Source organism: Gossypium raimondii, chromosome 12 (genome assembly GCF_025698545.1).
Source record: "Gossypium raimondii isolate GPD5lz chromosome 12, ASM2569854v1, whole genome shotgun sequence".
NCBI classification, from domain to species: Eukaryota; Viridiplantae; Streptophyta; class Magnoliopsida; order Malvales; family Malvaceae; genus Gossypium; species Gossypium raimondii.
In genome coordinates, this window is record NC_068576.1 from 9600609 (window position 1) to 9613176 (window position 12568).

The following is a 12568-nucleotide window of genomic DNA, read 5'->3' on the forward strand; positions in this document are numbered from 1 at the left end:
TGACAAATAAAGCAAAAAAACTCTTTGAACATGAAATAAAAATATATATTATTTCAAAACACTATAAACAGCAAGAAACCAAATGATTGGAAACAGGGTACGAGAATGATCTAATTTCTTAAGCTAGAGAACTTGAATTCCATAACCAAATATATTAATATTATGATTTTGAAAGCCAATTCTAAAATATTTTTCTATTAAGATTGAAGTTGATAAATTTAGTTAGCAGTTTAGCACATTACAATTAATAAAGAAATTGTAATCTTTTTTGCAGAAAACTAACTCAAAACCCAGAAATGGCATAACATGCAAAGTCATGCTCAAAGATGAATATTTTTGAATCTCAAGAAAATGAAGTATCAAAAAGATTTTTAAAAAATGAAAAAGAAACAAAGAGTGAGAGAGAGGGGGGGACGAAGGGAGGGAAGAACCTGTAGTTAAACCGGCAATAGAGGCTCGATTGTGGGTGGAGCAAGCAAGCCAAGAGACTGAAATGGGCTGTTGGGTTGAGTGAGGAGGTCAAATCGAGACCGAAAAATAGACTCGTGTTTTATTTTAAGGTTGAAATTAAGTGAAGAAGAGATGAAGTTGGAGATTTGTTGATGATTATAGTGGAGGGAAGAAGCATGAAAAAAAAATGGAAAAGATCTCAGTTGGAGATTTCAGACGCGAAAAGAACAGAGAATAGCGATGGTAAAATTGAAACCTTGGGCTAATTTGTTATTCCACCCATGCCCACCGAATGATATCTTAACTCATCCTTGAACGGACCGTAATAGCTTATTACAATTACAGTGTGTTTGGTTCAGTGTAATAGGTAATCCATTACGTCTCGATTACGCGCCTATTACATTACCGACCTATTCCAGCATTTGGTTCGCTGTAATCGGTATTACGCGCCTATTACAATACCGACCTAATCCCCAAATTCTCTGCTTTTCTATTCCCTTCCCAAATCGACGATTACCCTATTACATCCGGCTTCCCTTCCCAAGTCTTTGTTTTACCCTCCCTCCCTACCCGAAATCGACCTTCACCCTCTCCTTTTTCTGTCCTCATCATTTCTCCTCCCATTTCTTTACCAATTCTCTCTCTCGGTCTCTTTTTTCATTTTTTCCATTTCATTTGTTGTGGTTTTTGAAAGCCACTGCTTCATTTTTTCTCTCGGTCTCGGCGTTTGGTTTTTGAATCTTGAGGTATGAATCTTGAACTTTTCATTTCTTTGTCTGTCTTTGCCTTGGATTGTGGCTGCTTTCATTGTGCTGCTGCTGATTTTGGTCATAAAAATATTTGCTTGCATGCTGATATAATTTCAGTTGAAGAGAAGAATTTTTTTTTTTCCTGAATAAAACTCTATTTAATCAGCAGAGAGTATACCAGAATTTTTTTGCCTGACTTTTTTTGCATGCTGATTTGTGTTTCATGTTGGTACGAGTCCTTTTAATTTAATATTATGGAATGGCATGTTCATGTTGGTAGCCATTCTTCAGATAGACCAGCATTAGAACCAAGGGTAGTAGTTATCAAATCTTCTCTGAAGGCATATGTGAACTGTCCTTTTTGTGCATATAATGTGATGAGCAGTTTGTTCTTGTGTGGCTTGGGAAACCACATAGGGTAGGGTACTTGACATTAATCTTCCTGAATCTAGAGGGGGTGGAGGGGAAGCTTCAGAATGTTGATCTTGAGATTGTGCTCAATATTTTAACGAGTAGTTGCCATTTTAGGTTCCATAATTCATGGGTTTGCTCGGCTGCAATTGCAGTGCATACAAGCTCAAGTTTTAGGTTAGGCTTAACAGTATTATGAGATGAGAAAATTTTAGTGCATGGTAAGTTACACATCTTTGGAAGAACATTGAATACAAGAAAGAGCAATAGTAATGGAATAATATTAGGAAAAGAAACAAACATTTCCATAGCTATCTGGACTTTCCTAGTGGAGAAGAAAAATATGAAGTTCTTATTAATTTTAATGATGGGATGTAAACGAGTCTTTATTGTACTTTTAGGATAATTTTAGTCATTTTATAGGACATCATCATTGTTCATGTATGCGCAGTTCAGCAGAGAATCCTATTGAGTTTTATACAGGTAAAAGTTAGCTGAATATGGGCAAAAGATGAGATCCTATAGCATAATTCATAACCATATCTATATATCCATATAGCAAATTCCTAAAATGGAATGTCCGAATTGTAGGGGGTAATTTAAATCATTAAATCATAGAATGAATGTCCAAATTGCATATATAAAGTTTAATTTATGTTTTTCTTGCTTGTAACTAAAGTTCAATACAAATGTGCTTTTCTTGCTTTGTCAGTGTTCAGTGTAGCTAACTATTGGCCTGCCCCATCATTCAGCCGAATAAAAGGTATAAAATCTTGGCCTAATGAGTTTACACAAATTCTAAAGTCTGTTCTGTTGAGTCTGCCACAAATTATCTGTTCACCTTCTATTCAGAAAAGTTGAAGCATGTGTTTTATCTCCCACGGCAATTAGTAGTTGAGTTTTTGAGTTGGAAAGTATGATTACACGATTACCACTCTCACATTTCCTATTTATATATACTTAAGTCTTACAACATCTGTTATTTCCATCTTTTCTGTTCTGAATTATTTATTCCAATATTTAAGTACTAGAAAATTATTAACCTTTGAAGATATTTACTCTAAAATCTCGAGTGAGTTCACCTATTATTGAAAAGTAAAATAAGATAATTTGTAAAGCTAAATTTTAATATTTCAGGTGTCAAATATCAATATCATTAACATTAATTTTCTTTATATATTAGTTGACTATAGGAAACAGCTCATGTGCTTGCATATAATGAGCTCACGAGTGAATAATGGGACATAATGGACATATAATTATAAGTATGTTTCTTTTTTTCTTTAAATGAAAACTATGGGTTCTAATTCATTTATAATTTGATCTTGTTGGATATATATGAATCGGGACATTGCTAAGGTCAAGGAAGACTGATAATTATATAGACAAAACATGAAAAAATATTTTTTATAAAAAATTAAAAGAAGAGAGAGAGAGTTAAAAGATGCTCATATCCATTGAGCAATGGCCATGGTTTTGTTGTTGGTATATGAAGGCTGAACACTTTACTGGAATATTTGCCTTTCAATAAAACTTTATATATGCAATTTGCTAAACCATGAGCTTTTTTTTCCCGGAAACATAAATTAAATTTCAATTAAATCATTAAACCATGAGCTTTTTTGGTTAATATTGGAAGTTGATGGTCTACTAGAATGTGTGGGATTAGGTACTTGATTTAAGACAGCCCACTTCCCAGAATCAATCTTAAACAGCATTATGCCTACAAATAATGGGCTTAAATCACAATTATTTGTACATGTAAATACAATACTACATTTCAATCTTTTCCAATCATAATTGTAAATACAATACTACTTTTTAATAATTATTTGTACATGTAAATGAGATAAAAGTTATATATATTTTTACAAAATGAAATTTAAATTTAAAATGTTATAAAAGTTTTAAAACTTCAATTTCATTAGTAAACCAAATCCTCATTCTTTATTTTATTTGTTTTAAAATTAGGTCACCTTAATTAAACTAATCATCAATAAATAAACTAATCAATGTTCAAACTGTTAGCAGAGCATTTCATAGTGTTTTAAATACTGTCATACGCTTACAAGATGTGTTATTTAAAAAGCCGGAGCCAATTACAGCCGATTCTTCTGACACAAGGTGGAAATGGTTTAAGGTATTGGACTGAGTTTTATATATAGCTTGTACAACATTTAGTTGATTTAGATTTAAAATAGTATTCTAACTCAAGGTTTTATATCATGTGATATAGAATTGCTTAGGTGCTCTTGATGGAACCCACATCAAGATTAGGGTTCCAACAATTGATAAACCTAGATATCGAACGCGAAAAGGTGACATAGCAACAAATATGCTAGGTGTTTGTACACCTGAGATGCAATTTGTTTATGTTCTTCCTAGTTGGGAAGGTTCAGTTGCCGATAGACGGGTTCTTCGAGATGCCATTAGTAGAAGACATGGACTAAAAGTTCCTCATGGTAAAGTGGATAGTTAGAGGACTTTGATATTGTTCATTAAGATCAAACTTTTTGTGCTGAATTAATCATTTAAAAAAAATTAATTTTATAGGTTGTTATTATCTAGTTGATGTTGGATACACAAATTGTGAGGGATTTCTTGCACCTTTTAGAGGACAACGATATCACTTGAACGAGTGGCGTCAGGGTTATCAACCAAGTTCTCCGCAAGAGTTTTTAATATGAAACATGCCTCAGCACGTAATGTTATTGAAAGATGCTTTAGGTTATTAAAACTTAGATGGGGAATACTTAGGAGTCCATCATTCTATCCTGTAAGGGTGCACAATAGAATTATTATTGCATGTTGTTTGCTCCATAATTTTATTCGAACCGATATGAGTATTGATCCCATTGAAGTAGAGGTGAGAGAAGGATTACCTAGTAATGTGGTGGATGACGATGAACCGAATATCAAAAATATTCATCCATCGGATGCTTGGGCTACTTGGAGGATGGAACTAGCCAACCAAATGTTCGATGAATGGCAAGCATCTAGAAATTAGTTAGGTTTAGGGACAATTTGGGTTTGACTTAATTTATTGATGTTATTTTATGTATCTAGTTTATGAAACTTTGGTGGTGTTTGAATAAAATTTTGTATTGTACTAAACTTGTTGAATTATAATTTAATTTCTTTTCATTCAGCATGTGTTATAATTTTAAATTTAGTATTGAGCTTTTGATTCATGATATTGAACTAACGATATAATTTTATAAACTGTTCACCTTTTGATTCATGATATTAAAAATAGTAAATAATGTTAATTTGTTTTTTTCTTAAGATAATTATGTTAGGTGTTCCATAATCACATGCTTCTTCTCAAGCTTCTCGAGGAACCAAAAGAAAATGGGTTCCAGAAGAAGATGCAGCCTTGGTTTCTTGCATGGTGGACTTGCACAATGTTGGAACATTTAATGCTGATACCGGGTTCAAAGCCGGTTATTTGAACGAGTTGGAAAAAATGCTAGAAAAGGCTTTACCAAATGCAATGTTGAAGGCGAAACCAAATATTGAATCGAGGATTAGGTCACTAAAAAGGGAATGGTAAATCGTCTACGACATGCTTAATGACCAAAACAATAGCAGTTTTGATTGGGACGAGCATAGGCAGGTCGTTGTTGCTGAAGATGCAGTTTGGGACTCCTATTTAAAGGTAAAATGTATTTCAAGTCTTAATTTGTTTTTTTTACCAAACTCATAACTAATATGATTTCCTCATTTTTTTTAGAGTCACAAAGAAGCCGCTCAATTCAAACATCGTACTTTCCCTTACTACGACCAGCTTACTGCCATATACGCAAGAGATCGAGCGACTGGGAAAGATGCTCAAACAACTGCTGATGTTCTTGAAGAAATAAATGCTGATGATGTACCTACTACAGATATGAATGAAGAGAGAAACACATTCTATGACTGCGAAGCTGACGTCTCTTTGGACGACATGGATGTTTCTGGTACGGAGCCGCGAGGAGATAGAGACCAAAGGGGTTCCTCATCTTCAAACAAGAGAAAGAAGAAATCTGCTGCTCGTTATAATATGTATTCTTCATTTGATGAGGCTGCCACTTTATTGGCCGAAAACATCAAGGCCGTTGGCGATCAAATCAGTAGGAGTATTGCCTCCGGGGTGGTAGTTCAGCAAAAGTCAGAAGAATATCAAAAGATGGAGAGAAAGCTTCAAATTTATATTCAACCTTATGGGAAATTGAAGGTTTAATCGACGATCGGCAGTATGAAGCTTTGAGTAAAATTCCGATCATCCAACTCAAATGATCGTTTTCTTTAGTTTACCTTACATTCGCTTGTGATTGGAATGGATCGGAAGATTTCTTTCTCACCATTAAAATCAATGTTCAAACTTTTTGATGTTGTAAAACTATATAACATATGGATTATGATGTAGAATTTCATTTTCATCTAACATTTTCTTAATATAAGTTAATTATGTTTATGCGAATATAATTCTCAAGTTATATTTTGATTTTAGTAAATTCATATAAGAACATTTTATTATTAAGAATTTTATGAAATTATATATGATTATTAAATTATATTTAATATTAATTATTTTAACTTGTATAAATTCATATAAGAAAATTTATTATCAAGAATTTTATGAAATTATATATTATGATTAAATTATATGTAATAATAATTATTTTAAATAATACAAATTCATATAAGATAATTTATTAGTTATAATTATTTTAAATTTTATTAAATCATATATTTTAATTAAAATATATTTAATATTAATTATTTCAAATTATCTTTTATAGTATCATATATTATGATTTGAGTAAATTCAGTATAAGAATATTAATTATTAAGAATTTTATTAAATTATATATTTTAATTATAATATATTTAATAATAATTATGTTAATTTATATTTTATAGTATCATATATTATGATTTGAGTAAATTCATACAAGAATATTAATTATTAAGAATTTTATTAAATTATATATTTTAATTATAATATATTTAATAATATTTATGTTAATTTATATTTTATAGTATCATATATTATGATTTGAGTAAATTCATATAAGAATATTGATTATTAAGAATTTTATTAAATTATATATTTTAATTATAATATATTTAATAATAATTATGTTTAAATATGATTAAATCATTTATTATTGATATTAATAATCTTATTAAAATTTAAATAACAATAAAAGAATCATTTACCCAAACAAATTTATGCTAAGGGTATTCTAGTCATTTTAGTTTTTTCCATTATGCTATTACACCTCTATTCCATTGAACCAAACACAAGAATACTATTACGCCTCTATTCCATTACATTCAACCAAACAATTGATTTGTTATTACACCTCTATTCCATTACACCTCTATTCCATTACGCCTATATTCTATTACGCTTCTATTCCAATACAGCGAACCAAACATGATGTTAGTGATAAGTCCACTAGATTGGATTATATTACATTGCTAATTCCTTCCGACCAAACATGTTGATACATTTTGTTAAATAATTTCAAACCCTCAACTATTTCCATAAAATTTGTAATAGTAACATATTCGTTAAGAAGACTTCAAAAGAAAGAAGAAAAGACGGAATGTGAATAAAAAAAATGGAAATAAATAAAAGTAATGAACAATGATCCATACTACTATAGTTAAAAGGAAGGCTCTAAGGGTCTTATCTTTTGACACGTATACAAGTCTTTTTTTAACTAGGGCAAAACTCTTCTGTTAACTGAATCCCACATCATAAATAGAAAACCAATCCCACACATCTCTCAAGGCCTTTTAGGTAGACGAATGATCTGGACCCTTGAACTGGAGTTTTTCCTTAATGGAATAATAAAAACAAGGCAAGAATCCACCAAAACTTTACACATGTCGAACATGTAGCATTAATGTTAGCACCTATCACTCCATTGAGACCCTCAAAACTTTACATATGTCGAACATGTGGCATTATCGTTAGGACCTGACACTCCATTACACGGCCACCTTCACGTTTCCTCCTTATACGTTGCATTAGCATACCCAAGTTAATGGAAAGGAAGAACTAAAGAAACTATACTCAAGAAGACACCTTCTAGTGGAAGAAAACAAAAGATCCTCATCAATGCTAGCCATGTTTATAGCAAAGTGTTCACTCAAAGGCTCAAACTCTTTCTTTCTTTCACTTAATCATCTTGCAAAGTCTCAGGAATATGCTTCACTACCACCTCGTCCAAACACTTTGAGGTAAGGTAACGAACCCATTGACTTAGTTCTTCACTTCTCTTTGGGCACTTTTTTATGGAGTTGGTTTGCAAGGAATTTCAGGTAAAAAATTATGCATATATATGAAGAAAAAGACCCGAAAAGCAATGAAGATGTCACGGAAGGAGCAAAGGTGAAAATAGAAGTAGTCACTAATAGAATGCGGAGACTGCCTGAAACAACGAAGAGAAGGCCAAAGAAGGAATGGAGAGGAAATTTTAGAAACTGCATACGAACTGAAAGACAATACAGAAGAAAAAAAACAAATGGTGTGAAGAAGATAAAACAATTCCAAAGGATTGTGGAAGTGAAACGCATACGAGGCTTTTGGGGTTTAATAGCTTTTATGCAATTGATCAGGACTGGATAAACATAAAATTATACATAACCGAGTATGATACGCTAGTAATACTGGGTTGTTTGTGATCGCATCAATAGCTCAATTAACATTTGCTACACATATCATATTTGATCATATTATATTTGCTTTTGAGCAGGTGAAAGGTACTATCTATGGCTTAGAGGATTATACAACGGAGGCAACAACTATTGATCCTCTAGAGACTGTGTGTTTTCTGAGAAAGGTTTCATTGTACTGTCAATGGTATCTTATGATCATCTTAGTTATGGCATCTCGTTACACAATGCTTAAGAATAAAATTCACACAAGATTACTTTGCCGAACTCTATTCCAGGTAATGGCATCAGTTTACAGGCTTCAACATCTACCTTACATCATGTATTACAAAAATTGATATGATTCTTCCTTTCTATGCCTTGTGTTTGTATTTGCTTTATTATCCTCAGATAATCATGCAATTACGATGACCCACTCTTTTATCTTCATATACTATACCTCATGCTTCTTCTTTTTTTAAATTCGTTTTTATTTTTTTAAAATGATTTTTAAAATTTGATTCAAAAGGTGTTTAAACCACGGAGTAATAATAACAAATAATATAATAGATGAAAGCTGAGCGAAGTATGGCAGGAAAAAGAAGGCACAAACTTGACCAAAGGCTAATTGGGTCCATAACCCAATTGAAAGTCGAACCCGCTTTAATACCCAATCAAAGCAAATGGGCAGCTCAATACCTCTTAACTAAAATAATAATAATTTGCTATTGCTCCCCATGTTTAATAAAGCATGATATGCATTAATTAAATCAAATGCCTGGAAACATATTATGATTTAAAATTTTAATTATATTATAAATTTAGATTATATTTAATATTTTGATTAAATTGGTGTTATCTTATAACTTTTATTTTTATTATTTCAAGTATTTTGTTCGTAATGGATTTTGAACTTAAAATATTATAATTTTTAACATCTTAACTTTTATTATTAGTTGAGTTATCTTATTAGTCACGTTTTTATTTTGGTCAATTTAATTTTTATTTTTTTAATTTGATCATTAACGTTAAAGAAATTGATCAAATTGATCATTGTTAATTTTTTTTTCTTTTTTTTTTCCATTAATTTTTTTGTTTGTCCTCTCTTTTTCTTCTCCTTTCTAATTTAAGAATTTTAATCATCTGACATCCCTTAAAGATGTCATGGCTGCCTCCGTCAAATCATCACTGATAAGCTCAAAAATAATGGGATAAGGATATCAAAGTACAGAAATTTTGAAGCTTTGAGATCAACTTCATAATTTTTTAGGGTTTTTTTTTTGAGAAATTTGATCTTGTAAAATTGAAACGAGGCTTTTGGCTTTATTTTGGTGGATTTGGTTTGATAGTTTTGATGTCGAAGAAGACGTTGGACAATTACAACATCGATAGTGAGAAGCAACGATTGTGGGTAAAGAGAAAGAAACAAGGAAAATGAGAAAAAAGAAACATCTCTCAGCATTGTTCATTGACAGGATATCTCTCGTCAGCAATGGTTTGATGGAGGAAGCAACAACATCTTTCAGGGAAGGGAGGTGAAGGTTAGGGTTTTTAAGTTAGAAGGGAGTCGATATAAAAATAATAATTAAAAATTAAAAAAAGAAAAGAAAATGAGAGTATTCCGATAGTTTTAATAGAAAAATGAACAAGTTGATTAAGTTCTTTATCAACAGTGATCAAATTATAAAAATTAGGGTGACTAAAATAAGAACAACTTAATAGTAACAAACGGGTAATTAATCCTTAATTATTTCAATCAAAATATTTTATTGTTATATCATTTTTTTAAAAGGATAACGTTATTTTTTTACTCGCGCGTGGATCATAATTTAATATGTTATATGATAATTAATTATATTTAAGAAATTCAATCTAAGCATTTTTTAAAATGTATAATCAAAACTTACCTGATAATGAGAGATATCTAAGGATCAAACTATGGCCCAAAAAAAACATGACTTGCAAATCTGACTAACCAAATTTTGGGATACCTTTACTTTATTAATTAACTCATTAAAAGATACACAATGTATTAATATGAATTTAAAATAATCTTATAAACTAAAATTTCATAGTTAGGTACTTGAAGGTTTTTTTTTAATTAAAGTAAATATTTGAAGTTTTATTCTCTTTATCATTTTAAGTACCAATAGTCAACTTTCATCAAAACATATCCTCTTTCTTTCCTTCCTTCATCAAAAACCTCATAAAACCAAACCTATCATGGCTTCAAAATGGATAAAATGAGGGTTGTCTTTTTTCTTTCTATTTTGAGTTTTTAGTGTAGAGAAGATGAAAATGAAAGGAGAGAGATTTAGAGATGGTATTTTTATTTAATTAAAAATTACACTTGTCATAACTTAATTGTGTGGAGTTTTTCTTCCATGAGTGTTAACTGTTGTTACTTAAAATGATAACAAAATAAAATTTTAGGTACTTCCTTTGACAAAACCTAAATAAAAAGGTTGCATATAAAAAGAATCTTTGATATTATGAATGGAGCGACAAAATTTCAAGACATAAATAAACTTCATATTAAATAGCAAGTTGAAATATTCATATTTTTATCTCTAACTTTCTTTCTATTTCAACTTCGACTTTAAATTAATTAAGATTTATTATTATAAATAGAATTCAACAAATGGAGGTTATTCTCATTGGTAAATTTAAAGTGTCTAAACCATAATAGAGTATTAAAGAACTGATTTTTCAAGAGAAAATTTCTAAGTCATAATCGAATAACGATACCACCAAAAAGAGATGAAAGATCATTTTAATTAACAATAAGGTAGAATTGTAATATTCATTAATCATTTAGTTTACAATACATGTTATATTAAATTTGTTCCTAAAGTTGTATCGGCTTCAACTAAGGTAAGATATTTTATATTGTTGAAAAGATAATATATTTTAAATTAATACGGGTTTAAACTGACCTAAATTTTAAAACTTTTATTTTCAAGTTTTAATTTTCACATATTTTTATATTTCAATTTTTATAATAATAATAAAAAAACCAAAATCATTCTTGACGACTTTGTAATAGATGTCGTCATGCGTCTTTCTTTGACTATGGTCTCTTATTTTGGACAAACATTATTGGTCCCTAACTCTCCCTGGCCCTACACATTCCCCTTATCATCAATTCTCTTTCTCCCTTCATGCATACGCTACACTGACATAATCAATCTAAATAGATAATTCACAATTCTACTTTTCTTTAAACAAAGATAAAATACCACTTAAATCTGATTTGATTTTTATATGGTGATTAAAAATAATTGTTAAAATTTATCTTTTTTTGTTAAATAAACTCACAAAATATTTTTATTTGCACCAAACAAATAACGGATAAATCAATAAAATAGTTTTAAAAGGTTTCCTTCACATATTATAAACTTACAGAATTTTAAAAATATATCATAATATTATATTATTTCATCATCATTGACGAATACAAGGGAGGCAGGTGGGGTCACTGCCCTTAGCTTTTAGACATTTATATAATACTCTTTTAAGATAAACTTTATTACATTAAACCTTTTAAAAGTTTAAATTCTACTCCCAAACCCTTCAAAAAGAACTAATTCCTTATAAAATAATTTCTTTTAGAAGTTACAATAAAATAAATAAATCATCAACTTTTAATATATATATATAACAATTAAAAAATGTTTACCCATAAAATTGAAAAAAAATAGCATATAACAAATGAAAAAAGAAAAGAGTAGTGAAAGAAAGCAATTAACAAATTATAAGAGAAAGAAGAAGATATTATCATAAAAAGGAAGAAGAATAAGAAAAAATTCAAGGTATTTTTAAATATTTTGACTTACTTTCTTTATTTCTTTTACAGTTCTATACTTCTATATTATCTATAAGTACCTAAAAGAAAAAAAAAACTCAAATTTTAGGATTTAGGGTTTGTAATTTTATTAGGATTTTATTTTATTTTATTTTGATATGTTTTAACTTAATTTTTATATATGAACATGTAAAGTATTTCTTAAATTTTTACTAGATATATATAATAACATTTTATATTTTTAATTAAATAATCATTGTTTCCACTAAAGATGAATGATTGCACTGCAATTAGCTATTTAGCTATATAATTTTTAATTATAGTATTTAAATAATATATACTTTAATTATTGAATGATTATACATAAAAATTAATAGTAAAAAATAGTAAACAATGCTAATATAAGTAGTCGTATTTCGGATTTGCTACGCTCATCATCAATTAATATAGTCTTTGATCACTTTCCAATAACATTATTATTTTAATATGATTCCATAACGCC

The 12568-nt window shown here is 29.5% G+C and overlaps 1 protein-coding gene and 1 long non-coding RNA gene across 2 annotated transcripts; both read left to right on the top strand.

The window, feature by feature from the left end:
- Nucleotides 1-593: 593 nt before the first annotated feature.
- LOC128035441 (uncharacterized) lies at nt 594-5832 on the top strand. The gene is made up of 4 exons (XM_052625183.1): nt 594-1196; nt 2323-2373; nt 4897-5268; nt 5344-5832. The coding sequence occupies exons 3-4, from the start codon at nt 5176-5178 to the stop codon at nt 5830-5832; spliced, it is 582 nt and encodes a 193-aa protein (XP_052481143.1). The 5' UTR covers nt 594-1196; nt 2323-2373; nt 4897-5175.
- A 1816-nt stretch (nt 5833-7648) lies between these two features.
- On the top strand, nt 7649-8711 carry LOC105763190 (uncharacterized). Its single transcript, XR_001124118.2, has 2 exons — nt 7649-7847; nt 7929-8711. It is a non-coding gene; the product is annotated as an uncharacterized LOC105763190 (long non-coding RNA).
- Nucleotides 8712-12568: the final 3857 nt, after the last annotated feature.